The 18,683-nt window shown below is 43.4% G+C and overlaps 1 protein-coding gene across 4 annotated transcripts in view; it reads left to right on the forward strand.

Annotated features, from left to right (window-relative positions):
* The window catches only part of PCDH15 (protocadherin related 15), a 637,965-nt gene that overhangs the window by 615,852 nt on the left and 3,430 nt on the right, over window positions 1–18,683 (forward strand). For 3 of the 4 annotated variants that reach the window (XM_039719693.1, XM_039719694.1, XM_039719695.1), the window contains 6 exons: window positions 817–825; window positions 1,683–1,793; window positions 12,480–12,501; window positions 13,853–13,891; window positions 14,583–14,656; window positions 15,645–15,777. In XM_039719693.1, the coding sequence (XP_039575627.1) occupies window positions 817–825; window positions 1,683–1,793; window positions 12,480–12,501; window positions 13,853–13,891; window positions 14,583–14,656; window positions 15,645–15,777 (388 nt within the window). Of the gene's footprint in view, window positions 1–816; window positions 826–1,682; window positions 1,794–12,479; window positions 12,502–13,852; window positions 13,892–14,582; window positions 14,657–15,644; window positions 15,778–16,852; window positions 18,287–18,683 lie in introns of all 4 variants that reach the window. The other variant, XM_039719696.1, reaches the window with a different exon arrangement.

Here is an 18,683-nt window from a genome sequence, read left to right on the forward strand (position 1 = left end):
GGAGCTCTCAGGAATCTGCTTAAATGCATTTCATCCAAAAATCCCATTTTTCCCATCTAGAAATCTGACTTGGAGTGGGATTTATAGCAGCCCATTGTGAATAAATTGTATTTTATGGAGTGTGCCAAAGAAAATGAAAGGAATTTTAGAGTTAAATTAAAATCCTGAGCCTCGTGGTTTGTTTTTGCATTCCAGCCTTTTTCACTCATTTTCCAAAGGAATTTCAGTATTTTTCCTAAAATATTTCTTTAGTAATAAATCTAAAAATTACTCATTTGAAATCCAGTATCCAGCACAAACCTGTAAGGTACTTATAAATTATTTATTATTTACTAATCACAAAAGAATCACATCTTCTAAATAATAACCAAAAATTATACTCTTTCATTATTAAAAATATTTTATACAGTTTTGAAATGTGCTAAAATGAGAAAATATAAATAAAATTATAATTATATTATTTATATTGTTATATAAAAATAATTCAGTATAAAGTAACAAGTCTAAAAATGTGCCTGCTTAAGAAAAAACTGGAGAAATATTCATGTTTTCATGTCTTGTTTTCATTCCCTACTGTAATTCGTATTTCTGCTGACTACAGAATAGTTTCCAGGGGATCAAAAATAGCAGCCAAATGCTGTTCAGCTCTGGAAGTTTGGATTCTTTAAACAAGCTATGAATTCTGGAATTTGATGTGTGGAATAATTAAGTAGCCTGTAGTTTATTAGTCCTGTTAGAGTCACTGTTATGGGCAGTTGTTGGAAGTAGAATTTATTTAACCTTCCTTTTTATCTCTTTTTTTTTGCAACCAAACAGATTCAAAGAGTAAGTATTTATTTCCAGCTTTGTTTCTTCCAGCTTGAGCAGGAATACTGACAAATTTTATTCTCAACGTTTATTAAATATAAAGGGTTTTTTTAATTCTTGTGCTCAACTTGCTCCTGAACTCCTGGTGTGATGAGTGTAAAAGTGATTTATTTTTATGACTACTCAGTGTCATTGGGATATATCAGGCACATCACCCTGGTGGTGCTCCCCACACAAGGAGCTTTGTTTCCTAAACAGGGAACAGAAATTTTTTCCACAGTGATTTTACTCCATATAAAAAAATTGACTAAAAAAAATTAAAAATAAAAAAATTCAGGAAAAATATTAGTTGAACAGAAATTTTCCAGCCAACTCCATTAAGAAAAAAACTAGTTGTGAGTGGACAAGGGGGAGTGGCATTGAACTGAAAGAAATAGATTTACATGGGATATTGGGAAGGCATTGTTCCCTGGCAGGGTGGGCAGGCCCTGGCACAGGGTGCCCAGAGCAGCTGTGGCTGCCCCTGGATCCCTGGCAGTGCCCAAGGCCAGGCTGGACAGGGCTTGGAGCAGCCTGGGACAGTGGAAGGTGTCCCTGCCCATGCAGGGGGTGGCATTGGATGGGCTTTAAGGTGCTTTCCACCCCAAACCATGCTGGGATCTGGGAAGCTCTGGGATTCCTCCAAAACAGAACAACCAGGAGCTGAAAAATCCAGAAGAAGATGATCAAGTTGTTACTTTGATGAAGACAAAATCCAGGGATGTTTATTGACCTCAGGGCAAGAACGTAGAAAACCCCACATTTTGGCTTTCTTTGGGGCGTGTTTTGGGGTGCTCCTGATGAGTGTTCCTCCTTCCTCCCGTGGCTCTCCAAAGGCGACAGGCTGAGTGTGCCAAGACTGCGAGGATCCAGATGGCTCTGCCAGCAGGAAAACCAGCCGGAGCCGCTGCAAACAACCTCTATGAGGAGCTTGGAGACAGCACCATGTGAGTACTCCTTGAGATCCATCCAGAAAATCACTGCCCTGGGCAGCCTGGGATAGTGGGAAGTGTCCCTGCTCGTGGAATGGGAAGGGTTTTAAGATCCCTCCCAATCCAAACTTTTCTGGGATTCTATAAAGTCACTTCATGCAGTCTCTTGGCAAAAGGTTTCCTTCATTCCCCAGCTGCTTGGGGTTCTCCAACATCCAGAAAATAAATAGGCTGGCTCTGGAAGGAGGGAAAACACCAATTTAATCTTCTTGTAATGCATGGGGCAACCTTTAACAGGCTTTAAGTGGGCAAAAAGGTCTCACCAGATGTTTTTCCTAAAAGCAAGATCCTACAGCAGGTCACTGCCGCCAGGTTGGATTCCTTGGCACATCCAGGCCAGCACTCCACGTTTTCCAAAGCTGTTAACTAAACACATCCAATAAATTAATTCTTATTCATTGCACTCATCTGAAATGATAATTCCCTGAAAATTGCTGCCCCAAAGTCTTCATTTCTTATAGTAAGATGTGTTCACTTTGTTGGGGCTTTTTTGTTCTAAATTTAAACCTGTTTAAATATTGAAATTAAAGTAACTATCAAAGCAGAGAAACCCCTGGTAGCTCAATAAACTCATCTTTTACCTCTTACATGCTCATAAAATAATAATCTTGCAAGGCTGCCTCTCTTTTCATGCCTCTGTAAACCTGAAGTTGATGGACTCCAATAACAATTTAACTCTCAGTAGGAAAATATTCCAGCCAATTATTATTTGTCTGATACTGGGTGGTGGTTTGATAAGCTTTGCCACACTTCCTCATCTCTGTTTGTACTTGAAAACCAAGGAGTGCTGAAGAGCCCAGCTTGAATAATATTTGAGCAGGTAGGGAGTGAGTGGATGGTGGAAATGAGGATTGCTCTGTTTGCCATCATGATTTGTTTTGCCCAGAAAGCTGAAATTTTCCAGCTGCTGTGATGGAGTTTATAAAATGTTACAGGGCCATGACAGAGCTTTAACTCTTGGACAACTGGGTACAGTCTCTGCATGTGGAATAATTCCAGGGCTTGAACTTTCCTGGGTGAATAGAGGGCTAAAAAATGCTGGAATAGTTTCTCCTAGGGGCTGAATTTTTGCCTTTTGCCTTTGTCAAGTTATGCTTGGGCAGGAAGGGAGGAAAAATGTGTGGAATAAAGTTTTTTTGGAATGGGAGCACTTTTCTTTGTGAGTCATATCTGTACCCTTATGCAGGGAGGTGCCATCTGGATAAAATTCATCTCTTTTTTTTTGCATTAAACCAAATTTCTGCTGAAATTATTTATGTGATGCTAAACCCAGAAAAGGCCTTGTTGTGCTTTGTTTTATCTGCAGAGGTTTTTTGGGATTTAGTACTGCCCCAAGGAGGTGCCAGTTCCCAGATCTGCAGTATTGACTTTGAGGCTTAGCTTTATGTTAATTTGGACAAAAAAATAGTCTTCATTGCACCAAAAAGGTGCTGTAGTTGGAATATTTTCTCTCAGATATCTTTGCATACAACCAAGGCTTATCTGTCATGCTGAGGAACTGATTAAACGCAAAAATCCTTCAAAGATAAATAAAAATCCATAGGATTTGCAAGAAAATAACAGACTTCAGTAAATATAATTACAAGTTAACTTTTTCTTCCCCATTAAATATTTTACTTCAGGGCACATGTATACCTTAGGAAACTCTTATTTGGGAAAAAATATTTTATTGCCATTTTTCATGAGTGTTCCCTGTTTTAGTTGTCCTAAGTCTGTCATCTTTCATTTGCAGTGTCTTGTTTGCTTTCTTTGGTGTTTATAGCAAATGAAATGGAACAAAGCTCTTTAGTTTTAAATCTGCCTTGTCTCACCATTTTCATTTTTCCCTGTCTCTGGATCCTTAGGCATCAGTAAGTAAGCTTATTTCATTTTTTTAATATTTGTAGCTGGTAGAAATTAGTTAATTTTCCTTCCAGCAATTCCCATCCAAACTTGCAAGGTGAAGTCCATATTTTATTTGTCCATTGAGCAGGAAAGACATTTACTGGGAAGTTCCAATACTTCTGTGCTTCTTTATCTCTCTTCTTGGAAGCAGAGAGAGGAGGGGTGATTGCTGAACTTGAAGGGCATTATTTCTAAAGCCAAAGAGTAAAAAAATAAGCCAAACCAACACTGAGTGTATGAACAGAGGTTTGCTGGGAGTTCATGGATTTATGGCTGGGTTTAACCCTTCCTTGGCTGTTAATTCCAATCCCATGCAAGGTCTGTGGAGTCTTTGAGCTGACAGAACCTGAACTCTCTGGTCCTCAGTGATGGAGACAGCTCCACACAAACAGAAAAACATGGTGGTGGGGTCACCTCAGCTCTCAGAGGCTTCATGTGGAGCGAGGAGGAGGCTGAGGAGCTTTTGAAATAATCTGCTCCAGTGGCAGAAAGGTGGTGGCACCTTGCATGAGCCTTCTGCTGGAGGGGCTCCTTCAAGTTCAGTCGCTGCTTCTCTTGCCTCTCAGTAGATGCAGTGCTTGGCTGACTTCAAAGTTGGCTGATTCAGAATTCAGAGTTCCTTTATAGAAGGACCTGAAGCTGCTGGAGAGAGCCCAGGGGAGGCACCAGGATGAGCAGAGGGATGGAGCAGCTCTGCTGGGAGGAAAGGCTGAGACAGCAGGGATTGTTCAGCCTGGGGAGAAGAAGCTTTGGGGTGACCCAACTGTGGCCTTGCAGTGCCTGAAGGGGCTACAGGAAACATGGAGAGAGACTTGAGACAAAGGATCAGGTGTCAGGACAATGGGGAATGGCCTACCACTGCCAGAGGGCAGGGCTGGATGGGATATTGGGAATGAATTGTTCCCTGTGAGGGTGGGCAGCCCTGGAACAAGGTGCCCAGAGCAGCTGTGGCTGCCCCTGGATCCCTGGCAGTGCCCAAGGCCAGGTTGGACTTTGGGGCTTGGAGCAGCCTGGGACAGGGGAAGGTGTCCCTGCCCATGGCAGGGGGTTGGAGCTAGGTCATCTTCAAGGTCCTTTCCAATCCAAACCCTTGTGGGATTCTCTAATCTCTTAGTGTAAAACTAATTATTTTTATTCATTCAGCCCAGAGGAAGCCTTAGGCACACTCAGCTCTAGCAAACTGCAGTGCTTGGGGAGGGTTTATTCACTTTGTGGAGCTTTGCTGGGTTTGTTTTGCAAAACAAAAATAAGAGAATGATCCCTGGGAGAATGATCCCTGAGTTCAGTGCGGGAATTCCAGTCCTCCTGGCTCCCAGGAACATTGGGAAGCTGAGGGTTCCCTGCCTGGGTGGTCCCCTGATCAAAACAGGAAACAAAAGAAACAAAATGTTTTGTTATTAAATGCAACCCTCAGGGGACTTTTACATCTTAAATAACTTAGAGGAAAAAGAAGATCTCTTAATTAACTCCTTCTAGGTATTTAAATTTCCCTTCCAATTTTGCTAGGGACTATTTAACCACCAGAGATTAATTTCTTATTAATTTGGATTTGGTTATGCTTTCTGAGATATGAAACAACACCACCAAAACCCTCAGAATGATGTGACCAAGAGATCGAAAACTTCATCTTCCAACATTCACAGAATCATGGAAAACTCCATTTTTTAATTCTAATCTTTCACCAAAATTCAAATTTTTGTAAAGACAAGATGTAGATTTTTTAACTCAGAACTTGTGTGAAAATACTGGACTCTCTAAGCCACTAAAACCAATCTTAAATTTTATTTTAATTTGTGCAGGTAGATAAGATTGCTGCTCATGTTGTACTTTAGCTCTGCCTCACACAGGCCCAAATCTTAAATTTCTCACAGTTTGAGAGAAAAATAAATGTCATTTCAGCCTGTGGCAAGCATTATTTAAAATAGGCCTCAAAGGGCACTTTTCTAGCAGGCAGTTTGGGACTATTCCTTTTAAAATACTGTTTATTTTCAAATCTGTGCAGAAAGTTGTATTAAAATATTTTGTGGGAGGAAGTTAATGAGGGACTGGGAGGTGATAGATACAGTCCAGAAAGTGGTGAGACCTCCCACTTTTGGTGTAGAAATTGGATGTTACCCAACTGCAGGGGCTTTTCATTGCATTGAAGATGCATGATGAAGAGATGAAATTCATACACACAAAAGATGAAACTCATTCACATATTGATACTTCTGTGATGTTTAGTGTTTCTAGGTGGATAACCCACATTATTAACCGATAATTTTGAAATCTAAGAGGTCTTTTTAACAAGAAGTGAAATTATTTTTGAACTCACCAACTAGCTATGCAGCTTCAAATTAAAGCAAGCAGCAGCTTGTTTTAATTTTTCTTCCTTTCCCCTTAAAGATGCAAAAGTAAATGTCTTGCCAGTAGTAGATGTGCTCCTGCTGTTGGGTTGTAGTTTGCTAGAAGTGATTTAATGGCTGATTCATGTCATAAGTTCTTTTTTTCTCTCTCTCATAAGTACCTATGTCCATGCATGTTTCCTCACATGTGATTATCTTCTTTTCTTTCAAGTCTTTTTCTTCTCTACCATTTCCAACAAAGCAGGGGAAAAAAGTCAGTCTTAGAAGAAGGAGACCGACAGAGAGTTATAAGCAGCTTTGCTTCCCGTGCTATAGAGGCTCACAAGCAATCCAATATCAATGGATCCCTGAACAATAACCTCCCCAAATCCTCGAGTAACATCACTTTTTTGTCCGATGAGAACCCGCTAACCACCCGAAACCCGCTTTACATGGAAGGTTTCCCTCAAAGCCCCGCTGCCTCTGGGTTCCTACGGAAAAGGAATGATACTTTAGATACTCTTTCTCCTTCAAGACTGGCCTGGAGAGAGGCCTCTTTTGGGGGCAGCCACCGGGCATGGACAGTGCCCACTCACCTGACCAGGAGACACATGTCAGGGTCCCTGGGCAGGCCGGTTATCATGGACCCCATCCAGTGGCAGCAGCAGAGACTCACAGCCAAGGAGGAAGGAGCTGGAAACCCTGATAGCAGTGATGATATCAGCAGCCCACTCTTCCAAAAGATCAGTGGCCCCAAGCTGACTGTGAAGGAGAAGGCGAGGCAGTTTGAGGCACTACAGGAAATGAAGCAAGTGAGGTCTCCCGAGGTGAAATCTGCGCGGTCTCCCACGCACAGCGCCGGTGTCCAGGAGGGAGAGAGTGCACCAGAGCAATCTCCCAAAAGTGTGGTGGCTTCTCCCCACCTTCGCTCCTCTCCTCTGTCCTCTCCAACACCTTGTGCTGAAGGAGTTGAAGCAGAGGCCACCGTGGTCCCCGCTGTAATCATCACTCACCATGATGACCCTCAAGAACATTCTCCTCCACCGACTCGCAAACCAACTCCTCCGTCTTCTAGGATAAAGAAACCACTTTGCCAAAGTTTTCTAGCTCCTCAGACCAAAGAAAATGTAGAAAGTATTCCAGATCCACCTAAAATTCCCCCACCCCCACCTCCACAGCTGCCACCTCCACTGCCACCACCACCTCCATCCCCTCCTCTCTTGCCACCACATCCTCCACCTCCACCTGCAGTTTCCCTTCCTTCTTCTTCTTCTTCCTCTTCTTCCTCTCCATCTCCTCTTAGCACGCAGCTCCTGTCCCCTGCCAAGCATTCCAAATCCCCTGCCAAACAGCCAGCTGTCCCCAGCCCGGCCGCAGTGCCAGAGCTTCCTCCCCGCAGGGAGCTCAAAGGAATTCTTAAAAACATTCAGAATTTGGCCGCCATCGAGAAGTCGGTGGCCAACATGTACAGCCAAATAGACAAGAACCACCTGCTGCCCAAGCACGTCCCCAAGCTCAAACCAGCCTCGACCCCAGAGCTCCCGACTCCAGAAGCCGCAGCCGAGCACAATCAGCAGAATGGGAACTTGAGCTCTGTTGTGGAGGAGCTGGAGAAACGCTTCCCCTCCCAGTCAACAGCTCTGTAGTGCTCACAGGTGGATGTTCCCTGCTTTTTTTTGAGTGGGAGGACTCTAATGCAGCGCACTGTATCTGCCTCAGACTCTCCAGAAATCCTGACTTTCCCTGTTTTCTCTGCTGTACACAACTCTACCCACTCCCAATCCCAAATGGAGAGACGTTGTCCTTCCCATTTGCTCGGAAATTTGTGATGTAAAATACAATTCTGCAAGTTGTTTTCTCAGAACTGCATCTTGCTGGTTCTTAGTCCATTTCCTGGAAATTCTTGGGGGAAACTTTCCATTTTTACCCAAGGATGTGGCATAGATGGCAGCAGGCTCCATACTTCTCTAAGCAGCCTTCACTGTAGGTAACGTCAGTCAGATTTTCCTGCAGCTGTGGTTGGAATATCTTGCTTTGCCCATAAAAAGGAAGGAATTTTTCCCCACCTGGAAGGAATCTTCTGCCACATATTGGGCATCAAAGCAAGGAAGGCCTGGGAATAGCAGGCTCAGCTTTGGTGAGCCGGGTTATTGGATGGGCCTTGAGCAACCTGGGATGGTGGCCCTGCCCATGGGATGAGCTTTAAGGTCCCTTTCAACCCAGGCATTCCATAATTCCATACTGCATCTCCTTGCTCCATGGGCTCTGCTCTGCTGACATTTTCTGGCAGCTCAGTTCCTGTCTGCAGTCAGAAGAAGGGTTTGCTCTTGGTTTCTCAGCAAATGAGGCTGTGTCCCCACTCCTGTTCTCCATCTTCTGCCTTCCATTGCATTTTTTTTTTTAATATTGTGACTGCATGTGAAAAGTTTATATTTTCCAAATTCCTTTCATGTACAAAGCATTTGTTGTTTGTTTTTTATGATTTTGCATGTACATGTTGTTGCTGTCTCTCTTTAATTTCCATGCTGGTCTGTCACGAGCTGAAACATCTCACTTAAATTGTAATAAAGTCACTCTGATTAGTGTCACCAGGTGAAGGGTTTCCAAGTACTTGTAAAAATCCAGAAAATGTGGATTTACTTACCAACTTTTTTGCTCGCAGTGGTCTAAATCAGATCTTGACATTTCCATAAATACATCACTTATAAATGTATATATAAAGTAAATTAGCTTGTCCTTTGAAAAAATGGTAAGTAAAAGCAGTTTGGGCATTTAAATATTTGGTTCAACTTGCAAGTTTCCTTTCATTCCTTTGCCGAAATATAAAAAATTTAATATGACAACTTTGAAAAACCATCTTGGGAAAGGCAGATATTACCTAATAAAGCAAAATGAAAACTCCAGTTCACTATTAATGCTGTAATTCTGAGCAAAAAGGTAATTAATTCTTTATCAGACTGTTTATCATTTCCATGGTTCTTGCCTTTTTCTCTTTTCTCCTGTTTGTTTTTTGTGGTTTTTTTGTTTTGTTTTGTTTTTGTTTTGTTTTGGGGGTTTTTTTTGTTTTTGAAGCCTGCAGTTAGAACATGTGTGGATGCTTCAGTCAAAAGCTGCTCAAGGTAGTTTCTCTTTGTCCCAGTGCCAAACTCCATGAACTCCATACCACAAGTTCTGCTGATCCATTCAATTTTTCCTTTAGTCAAAGCCCTTGTTGGGATAGGTTGTAGGATCAAGGTAGGTGTAGGAGTAGCTAAATGTGTGAGGGGAGGGATTATCCTATCGTCCTATTTTTGCTGTAACAGAATCTGTGTCATTTATGAGATGTGCACCTTTTTGATGCTCAGTTCTCCAAAGGTGGCACAACTGCAAAGTTTTAATCATATCCCCAAAGCTCAGCACATATCAGGTAGAGAATTTTTAGGGTAGAAGAGCCAGAGTGGGAATATGACTTAAATGTTCCTTCTGTGTCTTGGCCATGCTCCTGGTGAGGGGACAGTGGGAAGAGGGCAGAGATGGGCATGAAGAATTATTGGGCTGCTCATGTTCAGAGTGGATCAACCCCAAAGAAAGAAATTTAAATTTAAGCACCCAAGTCCTACGTTAGAGCTTGTAAACAGCTGCTGTCATGCAGATCTTTACATCCCCAGTGAGATATGACACAAATAGGACCTGATTTTGTGGTGTGTAAGGTCACATAGCAAAAGTGGAGGTGTTCAGTCATTCACAGCATAAACTTCCATGGTTCTGTTTGGCTACAATTAATTGGGATGTTCCTTAAACAGAAGGAGTGGACATCACACAGAAATTCCAATTTGAATATTTAATTTCATCATTTCAGAACAGTGTGGGAGGGGATCATGGCAATCAATTCTTCTCTGATGAGGAACATTTACTTTCTCATTCTGGAAATCTTTATGAAGTTGAAAACTCTACAAAACTGGATTTATTTTGTCTGGATATAATGCAACCTTTGTACTCCTGCTGCATTTTTTTCATAGCCTTTGTATAAAAGATTACTCTGTTAGACTGGGAAAGAAGCTGTACCAGGAAATTCTGTCCCATTGAGATGTCTGGGTGGTGCAGGGGAAATTGTTTTAAACCAGAAGAGAGATTTAGATGGGATATTGGGAAAGAATTATTCACTGGGATGGTGGAGAGGCTCTGGTAAGGGTGCCCAGAGAAGCTGTGGCTGCCCCTGGATTCCTGGAAGTGCCCAAGGCCAGGCTGGACACTGGGGCTTGGAGCAGACTGGGATGGTGGAAACTGGGTGGAGGTGGAAGAGGATGAACATAAAGGTCCTTTCCAACCCAAACAATTCCATAGTGCTGCAGTTCTGCAGTGCTACAAAGCCTTAGATCCAGTATGCGAGCTGGTAGCAAGTTGAATGACTGTAATAATTTATATTTGTATATAATTTAGTCCTCCCAGGTTGTCTGATTTGGTCAGTTGAGATCCTCTGTGACCCTGAATGTATTGCTCATCCTTTCATCATCACCTTGACCAGGCCAAATCCTGCTGAACAGGAGCAGAGATGGCGTCAGTGGAGAGCTCTTCCACGCAAATCTGGAATTGAACCACAGTGTTGTCATTACTTATCCTCCTTCCCAATTTGTCCTGAGTTCCAGCTCTGAACTGCAGGAAAATATTCATTTTAGGAGCCTGGGCAAAATGCTAAGTAGTTGTTCCCTCTGAGGAGTATCTGTAGTATTTGGGATTTGTGATTTTGCTTTTGATATTAAAAGATATTTAAGTTATGGAAGAGCAGACGCCTGCTAGGGTGCAAGGAAATGCTGCTTTAGGCAAATCCCAGTTCCTCTAACCTCTTTTAGCAGGGAAAGGTTGGCACATCTTGTCCATGTGCCTTCATTCTGGCTTTGTCTCTCCCCTCAAGTACCAGCTCCCTGCTCTGGATGTCCTGTTACCCCACATCCTCAATGGCCTCGCTTCCCATTCCACACAGAAGATTCCCAGACTGCAGTGAAGTCTGGCTGAGAGCATTTCCCAGCAGCAATCCCTCCCTCTGTGGAGAGCTTTAATTCCTTCCTGGAAACAAATGAGGTTGTCCTGGCCTTTGTCTTTGTGCCAGAATAGATCCTTGTGCTGTAGTGAATGAATGGGTATTTTATGTCTTTTGGAGACTTTTTGTTCCTTCTAATCATGGCCACACAAAACTATTCAAGAAGTATCAGCAAAACTCAGCATGGTGCCATTTTTATGAAAGTTGAATTCCAAATTTAATTAGAATAACTCATATTATGCCTTTAATCTGCAATATAGTGCAATTAAGAGTAATAGACTTCCTTCTCCTCAGATCTCCTTTATCTGAAGATTGTTGTAGGCGATATGGAAACTAAATCCAGCACTCCTCGAGTGGGCTTTGAAAAGTCACAGATCATCTTTGGATGATGAATCTTCATTTCAGCTGGCCATGAGGTTTATATTATATAGGCGACAGCATTAATTCAATGCTGATAATCAATTCCATGTGCTGAATATTAATAGGAAGATTTAGAGATGGGGATATTAAAGAATTAAAATGATTTCTCTGGTCTTTATTATTTATTTAGTGTAATTAAAGACTTCCCCATGACTGTTGGCTGCATCCTAGGTTAAGCCTAATATAATTTGAGCATTTACCCTTTCCTTCTTAAAAACCATAATAAAAATAATCCAGATTTATCCTTAAGAAAAATTCCAAGGCCTAAATTCTTGTTCTCTAGTTTTGCCGAAACCATTTCAATTTTCAGGCACAAAATGCGAAAATAGAGAACTTGACAGACATAAATGCACTGGTCATGCTCAGGAATGGCTCCAAGAAAATTAATTAAACCAACAATAAATTCCCCATAAGATCAGAAGCACAAAGTCTGTGGCAAAATAACTGCAGATAGCAAAAAAAAAGGGATCTACCTCCCCCTGCACTGGGCAAATGTTAGGAAAGGTGTAATTTGAGTGATAATGTTGGTACAAGAAATTAGTAATACAAGCTCCAGGGTAATTCCTGATGGATACAGAAAGTCCAGGAGTAGAAGTTGTTTCACTTCTTGAGCAGACATGTGAGGGAACAGGGTTCCTCTATGCATGGTGACACAGCAGGGAGGGGATGGGACAGGGCCTCTCCCAGTGCCCCTTTCCCTGAGTCTCTCTGGATGCTCTGGCTCTTGGGAATTGGGGATTTCTCCTCATCCATTCACAAGCTAAAGCAAGAAAATATCCCAAAACATCTCCAGCCTTTCCCATGCAATAATCCCTGTGTCCAGAGCAAACCCAAAGTAAAACATATTTGGTATTAGAGATATGTATTTCTTTCCATACTAGTTATATTTCTAATTACATTCTCTTTCACCCCTCTCCAGCAAGAATAGTAATGGGCATCTTTGTGCAGGCTCACAGCATTATACTAATTTATTTCTTATCTTTTTCTGACTTCTAGGCGAGGATATGCACAGCAAGAGGTAAGGCCAGTGCCCAATTACCTTTAAAATATTGATTATACCAATGTGCTGTTCCCATACAGCCCAGGAGTGTGGGCAGTGGGGGAGTCTCCCCTTCTACTCTGCTCTTGTGAGACCCCACCTGGAATCTCTGCACAGTTCTGGTTCTCCCAAAATAAGAAAGACATGGAACTGTTGGAGCAGGTCCAGAGGAGGCCATGGAGATGCTGAGGGGAGTGGAGCACCTTCCCTGTGGAGCCAGGCTGGGAGAGCTGGGAATGCTCAGCCTGGAGAAGGGAAGGGTGTGTGGAGACCTCACAGCTCCTTCCAGGGCCTGAAGGGACACAGGGGAGCTGGAGAGGGACCCTGGAGCAGGAACTTGAGTGCCAGGACACAGGGAATGGGTTCAGACTGACATGGGAAATTTAGGTGGGATATTTGGAAAGAATTGTTCCCTGTGAGGGTGGGCAGGCCCTGGCACAGGGTGCCCAGAGCAGCTGTGGCTGCCTCTGGATCCCTAGAAGTGCCCAAGGCCAGGCTTGACAGGGCTTGGACTACTCTGGGATAGTGGAAGGTGTCCCTGCCCATGGTAGGGGTGGGATTAGCTGAGTTTTAAGTTCCCTCCCAACCCAAACCACTCTGGGATTGTGCGTTGTGGAACTCCTGGGTACTGAGTGCTTTAGAGACCAGAAATTGAAAGTGATTCCAGAAGTTTATGAGCCCTAGATGCCCTGGAGACTGAGATCCATTGTGGCAGGAGTGTGACCTCCAGACTCAGAAATTGCTGCTTAAGGAGCTGCCAGAAGGAGCTTCCCAGGGAATTCCCTCCATGCCTGATGTGTTTTCCAATCAGGAATGAGGCTCCATAGACCTCCCCTGCAGCTCTGTGAAGTCTGCTGCTCCTGCAGTATCATGTTCTCCAGAAATGAATAGCAGGGAGAAGAGTTTCCTTCAGTGCAATCTCATTTGATATTTTGAAAGTTCTCCAAAATACATTTCTATCACAAAGGTTGATATTTACTGATTTTTTTCCCTCTCTTTGCACAGATGGTTTGTGACTCTTAATTTAAATACAGAGCATAGTTCTCTTGGCCTCTGGTAGAAGTTCTTGAGTTAAATATATTTGTCAGACAATCACCACAAAAACTGGGAAGTTGATTTTGTATTTAGGCAAAATATATGGTGCACTGTGAAATGGTTTTACTGCATCAGGTGCTCCATGTTCTCACAGGGTATGGAAGTCTCCAGCTGCCTGCCTTAAAAAAGTTCAAAAGAACCTATCGTTTCAGCATTTATTGCTAATCTTAGACACCAATCACCTGCACTTTAATTGTTGCTGCCTAATTAACCACTTTCTCATTTTCTTTTGTAGCAACAGCAGTTGCTGAGACCTTCTCTTCTCAGACCAGAGGTACAACCATTTTTCATTTCTTAATTGTTCTATAAGTTTTGAAATGGTTTTTACATCATTTTTCTAACAAGAACTTGTCTCTGTCAGGTAATTTTTCCCCCTGGCTCTTAGATAAAAAGCAAAGTTCTGGCATTGTAAGCCCAGTTATGTTATTTTAATTAAATACCTTAAATTTACTGCATCTTGGTACTTCCAAGACCAGGTTGGGTGGGGCTTGGAGCAACCTGGGATAGTGGAAGGTGGGAATGGGCTCTAAGGTCTTTTACAAACCACTCTGGGATCTGTGATTTTCCCCATGAGCATCTTTCACTGGCTCCCACTGGCTTCATCCTACAGTTTCAGATTTCCCAACAGAATGATTCCATTGCTCTCCAACTGCTGATTTTTTCCTGGTGTCAGTCAGCTGCTGATAGATTACTGCAGCTGGAGCTGAGCTAAGCAGTGAATGCTGGAAGCTTTAGCACCTTGCTGTGCAGTGCAATTGCAAATCTTTCTATTTCTTTTAGGCCCAAAATTGTTTCCAGAATAAGTAATAGGAGCAAATGTGAAACGTTGGTATTTTTGTGCTACAGGATGGGGATCATTTCTGCAGTCAGAAGAAGTAATTACATAATAAAGAATAATAAAATCAGTAATTACACTTGGGCCTTTTTAACACTGCTTGCGTTCAATCAGTGTTTCTCTTTTCCAGGAGTTGAGTATGGAGTCTGGAATTGATCCAGGGCAGGAATACTATGGCCAGGATTACTACAGTTACGAGCACGGGTATAGTTCCATTTTTCCTCTTTATTTCTGAAAGTGCTGCTTTTCCAGGCCGGTGATGTTTATTATTCCAGCAGTTAATCGTGGGACTTCCTGTCACCTAAGGATTACTTTAATCTTTGTGTCCACAAAGGCGTGAACCAACAACAAAACTCTTTTCAGAGGTTAAGGGGGTGTGTGATAACTCCCTGCTTCTTCAGGGATATCATTATTCCACTTACAGCGCACACATCCTGTCCCTTATGCTGGGTTTATACCCTTAGTGTGTGTATTTCTGCTCCTGGAAGATTAATTTCCATCACCTCCTCCCCTCATGTGTTCAGGGATTAATCCTTTCTTCTCCCAGTTTCCAGCCAGCTGCTGTCCTTTTAAATTTCCCTCAAAAAACCCATCCTGCCTCATAGCCTTTTAAATTTCCCTCAGAAAACCCCACCCTGCCTGATGGCCTTTTGAATTTCCCTCAAGAAACTCCATCCTGCTTTGTAACCTTTTAAATTTTCTCTCAAGAAACCCCATCCTGCCTTGTAGCCTTTTGAATTTTCCTCTAAAAACCCTATCCTGCCTTGTGGCCTTTTAAATTTCCCTCAAGAAGCCCTTTCTGCCTTGTTCTGATAAAGCCCATGGGACTGCAGGCTTTTCAGGAATTACTGCTGGCATTCTCCAGAACTGATCCCAGGGCAGCTGCTCTTTCATGCCATGATTATTAAGAAAGATCCCCCCAAAAAATCAGGTGTATTGGAGGAAGCTTGATGTACTTGGAGAGGTTTTGACTGATCCAGCAGACCCCAAATTCAGGTTACCCTGAGGGGTTTGTGGCTGTTGGAACAGAAGTAACTCTGGGATTTGGTTGCCGCTAAGGAAGGAAAGGAGGGAGGAAACCAAGGAAAGCCGTTCACGTTGCTCTGGATGTGCGCAAGTGCAGTGCTGGCTGTGTGGTGAGAGGTGTGAGCACATTTGGGCCCGTCCTGAGGAGCTGTGGTGTCCCTGGCAGGTACGAGCTGCCGCAGTATGGGAGCCGCCGGCGCCTGCTGTCCCCGTCGGGAATGTATGACGAGTACGGCGAGGTCGTGGTGGAGAGCGATGGTGGCTACTACTACAGTCCCCACGGGCCAGCAGCTGAGGAGGTAAGGAACAAACTCTGGAGGCTCATTCTGTCTCTTTAACAACTTGAAGGGCCACCAAACCTCATCAGATGTATGCTGGAATTGATTGGAATTAGGTTTTGTATAGATCAGTGTAAAGCAGTGGTGGCCCCGTAAAGTTTGTCAGCATTAAATTCCTTTTGTTTTCTAGGCACAAAAAAGAATTGCTGAGTTTCTGTTAGCATCCACATCTGGTTTTAGTTCAAAGTAAAATCCACTTAGACTTAGGTAAATCCATTTTATATCATTACCAAATAAAGAAATCTTCCAGTATTTGTAGGGGCCTACAAGGAAGCTAGAGGAGAACTCTTCAGGAGGAACTGGGGTGACAGGAAAAGAAGAATGGCTAAAGACTGAAAAAGGGAACATTTGGCTTGGATATTGGGAAAAAATTGTTCCCTGGGAGGGTGTGCAGGCCCTGGCACAGAGAAGCTGTGGCTGCCCCTGGATCCCTGGCAGTGCCCAAGGCCAGGTTGGACTTTGAGGCTTGGAGCAGCCTGGGACAGTGGAAGGTGTCCCTGCCCATGGCAGGGGTGGCACTGGATGGGCTTCAAGGTCCCTTTCAACTAAAACCAGTCCATGACTCTAAGAGTCTATTAGTAATATTCTTGTTATAAATTATTATTTTCCACTGAGGAAAGAAGTACCTAAACTCATTTGTCATAGAGTTCACAGTGAAATCTAAAAAAAAAAAATAAATTTAAATCTCAGTGGCAATCAGAAGAAAGTTGATGTAAACATTTATTTTGAGAAAAAATCCAATTGTCATAAGTGTCAGATCTTAATCCATTATTAAATGAGAAGACAGAACATTTCAGTATTTTCCCCATTGCAGAGTAAGGTAGCTGTGCATTTCCAGCCTATTATAGAACTTTCTAAAACTCTAAAATTCTCAAACATTTCCCATAACTTTGTTAAGAAAACTGTTCTAAAACAGGTTAAGTTCATTTTGATGCTGGGCAATAAATGTTGCATCTTCTCCCACCCTATTTTAAGGTACAGGTTTTCACAATAACTCTCTTTCAAGTGGTAATCAATTAATTTTCATAATTTGCAGGGCATGAGTCCAGTCAGAGGCCCACCCAGCAGAGGTATAAGCCAGGCAGCAGGGCCTCAAATGGAAGGGGGACCTGTAGGTGTTGGGATGGACCTCAGTCGTGGTCCTGGAAGAGGATTTAGAAGCAGCCAGGGAAAAAGGAGGCTAAAGGGAGTGATGCATTTAAGTCGCGTGGCAGTCAGTGCCCACAAACCTGTAGGAAGAGCTGAGTCTGCCCATTCCCGGTGGAAGAAAGCAAAGATATTCCCAATGATCCTGCAGAAAGTGAAAGGTAGGAAAGATTCCAGCTATGCCAAGCTGCTGTCAGCTCGCCAAGTGGATGGGGACAAACCCATGATGATCAGGGGAAGCTACTTCCAGAAATCCATGGATGACAGGCCCTCCATGAGAAAACTAAACCACGTGTTGAAGCGCATCAGTGTCTCCAAGAAATTCCAGGAGGGCCTCAGCAAGGATTTCGCACGGGGAGAGGAAGGGTCTGAAAGGGATGAAGCCAAGTCGGGAGTTTCAATCAGTATCACAGCAGAGAGTGAGCAGGAGGACAGCGACCATGAGAAGAGGAGGAAGAAGAGGAGAAGGCGCACCTCAGATGAGTCCTCTGAGAAGAGCAGCAGCTCTGGCTCTGAGTCAGAAGACAAAGACTACTTGAAAATAACCCTGGATCAGGATGAGGCCACAGAAAGCACTGTGGACTCAGATGAGGAAACTGGGGATGTGGGGGATTCCGATGAGGACTCTGAATCCAGTTCCAGCAGTGAGTCGGAGGAGGACTCGTCAGAAGAGGACGATGATGAGGAAGACTCTGAGAGTGATGAGGATGGCAGCCTGTCCAAGAGCTCATCCACACGGAGCTCCTACAGCAGGTCAGGGACCAGTGAGTCCAGCATCAGGAGAAGCACAGATATGTCCAGTGTGAAAAGCAGGACAGGCAGTTCCTGTGGCAAACGCTCCAGCCAGAAATCCGTGAGCTCCACTGCCTCAGGTAGCGACAGGGACACGAGCTACAAGAAAACCTCGGGATCCAGCTACAAGAGCAAAACATCTTCTGCCAGTGTGGAGATAGAGGACACCATAGAAGAGGTGTCAGAAGAAGAGGAAGAGGCAGAGGAGACAGCAGATAGCTCAAACAAGGCAGTTTCTAAAACTGCCAATGCAAAAGCTGCGGCTGCTGGAGGGGACAAGGAAAGACAATCAGCTGCTCCTGGTGAGGACAGTGAGGAGGAAAGTGAAGAAGAGGTTGATCCAGAGGACAGTGAGGACACTGCCAGTAAGAATGAATCTTCTTGCCTAGACAGTGAAATCAGTGCGACTTCCAAGGGTACCACAGGGACAAAAAGCTCAGGTAGTGCCACGTCTGGGAAAACTGCCACGTCCCCCGAGACTGAGACTCAGAGCTCTGACACCAACAGGAAAGGAATGAAAACAAGGAAAAAGGTGTCCCAGGAAAGCAGCCAGTCCCAGTCAGATGAGACCCTGGGTACTGGAGTTACAGAGTCGGAGGCCACGGGTGATTCCACCTCCTTTTAAAGAGGAGTGACAGTAGGTGATGGTTTGCAGTGAGGAGTGGCTTTGTTTGCTGTGCCTTCTGTGTGGTCTTTCCTAAGCAATGCTGACAGGCTGGAGACAGCCAAAAGGAAAGGGCAAAGTGTATTGATCCAGCATTTTACTGTCCTTGGGAGAGAACTGTGGAAAACCAAACTAATTCCAGCCCTGTGGAGATATATAGATATAGATATAGATATAGATATAGAAATAGATATAGATATAGATATATGTATATATAAAAAATATACATACATATATGTACACACACTATAGATATACGCAGTTA

Source organism: Passer montanus, unplaced genomic scaffold, assembly GCF_014805655.1.
Source record: "Passer montanus isolate IOZ18808 unplaced genomic scaffold, ASM1480565v1 scaffold42, whole genome shotgun sequence".
Classification (NCBI taxonomy): domain Eukaryota; kingdom Metazoa; phylum Chordata; class Aves; order Passeriformes; family Passeridae; genus Passer; species Passer montanus.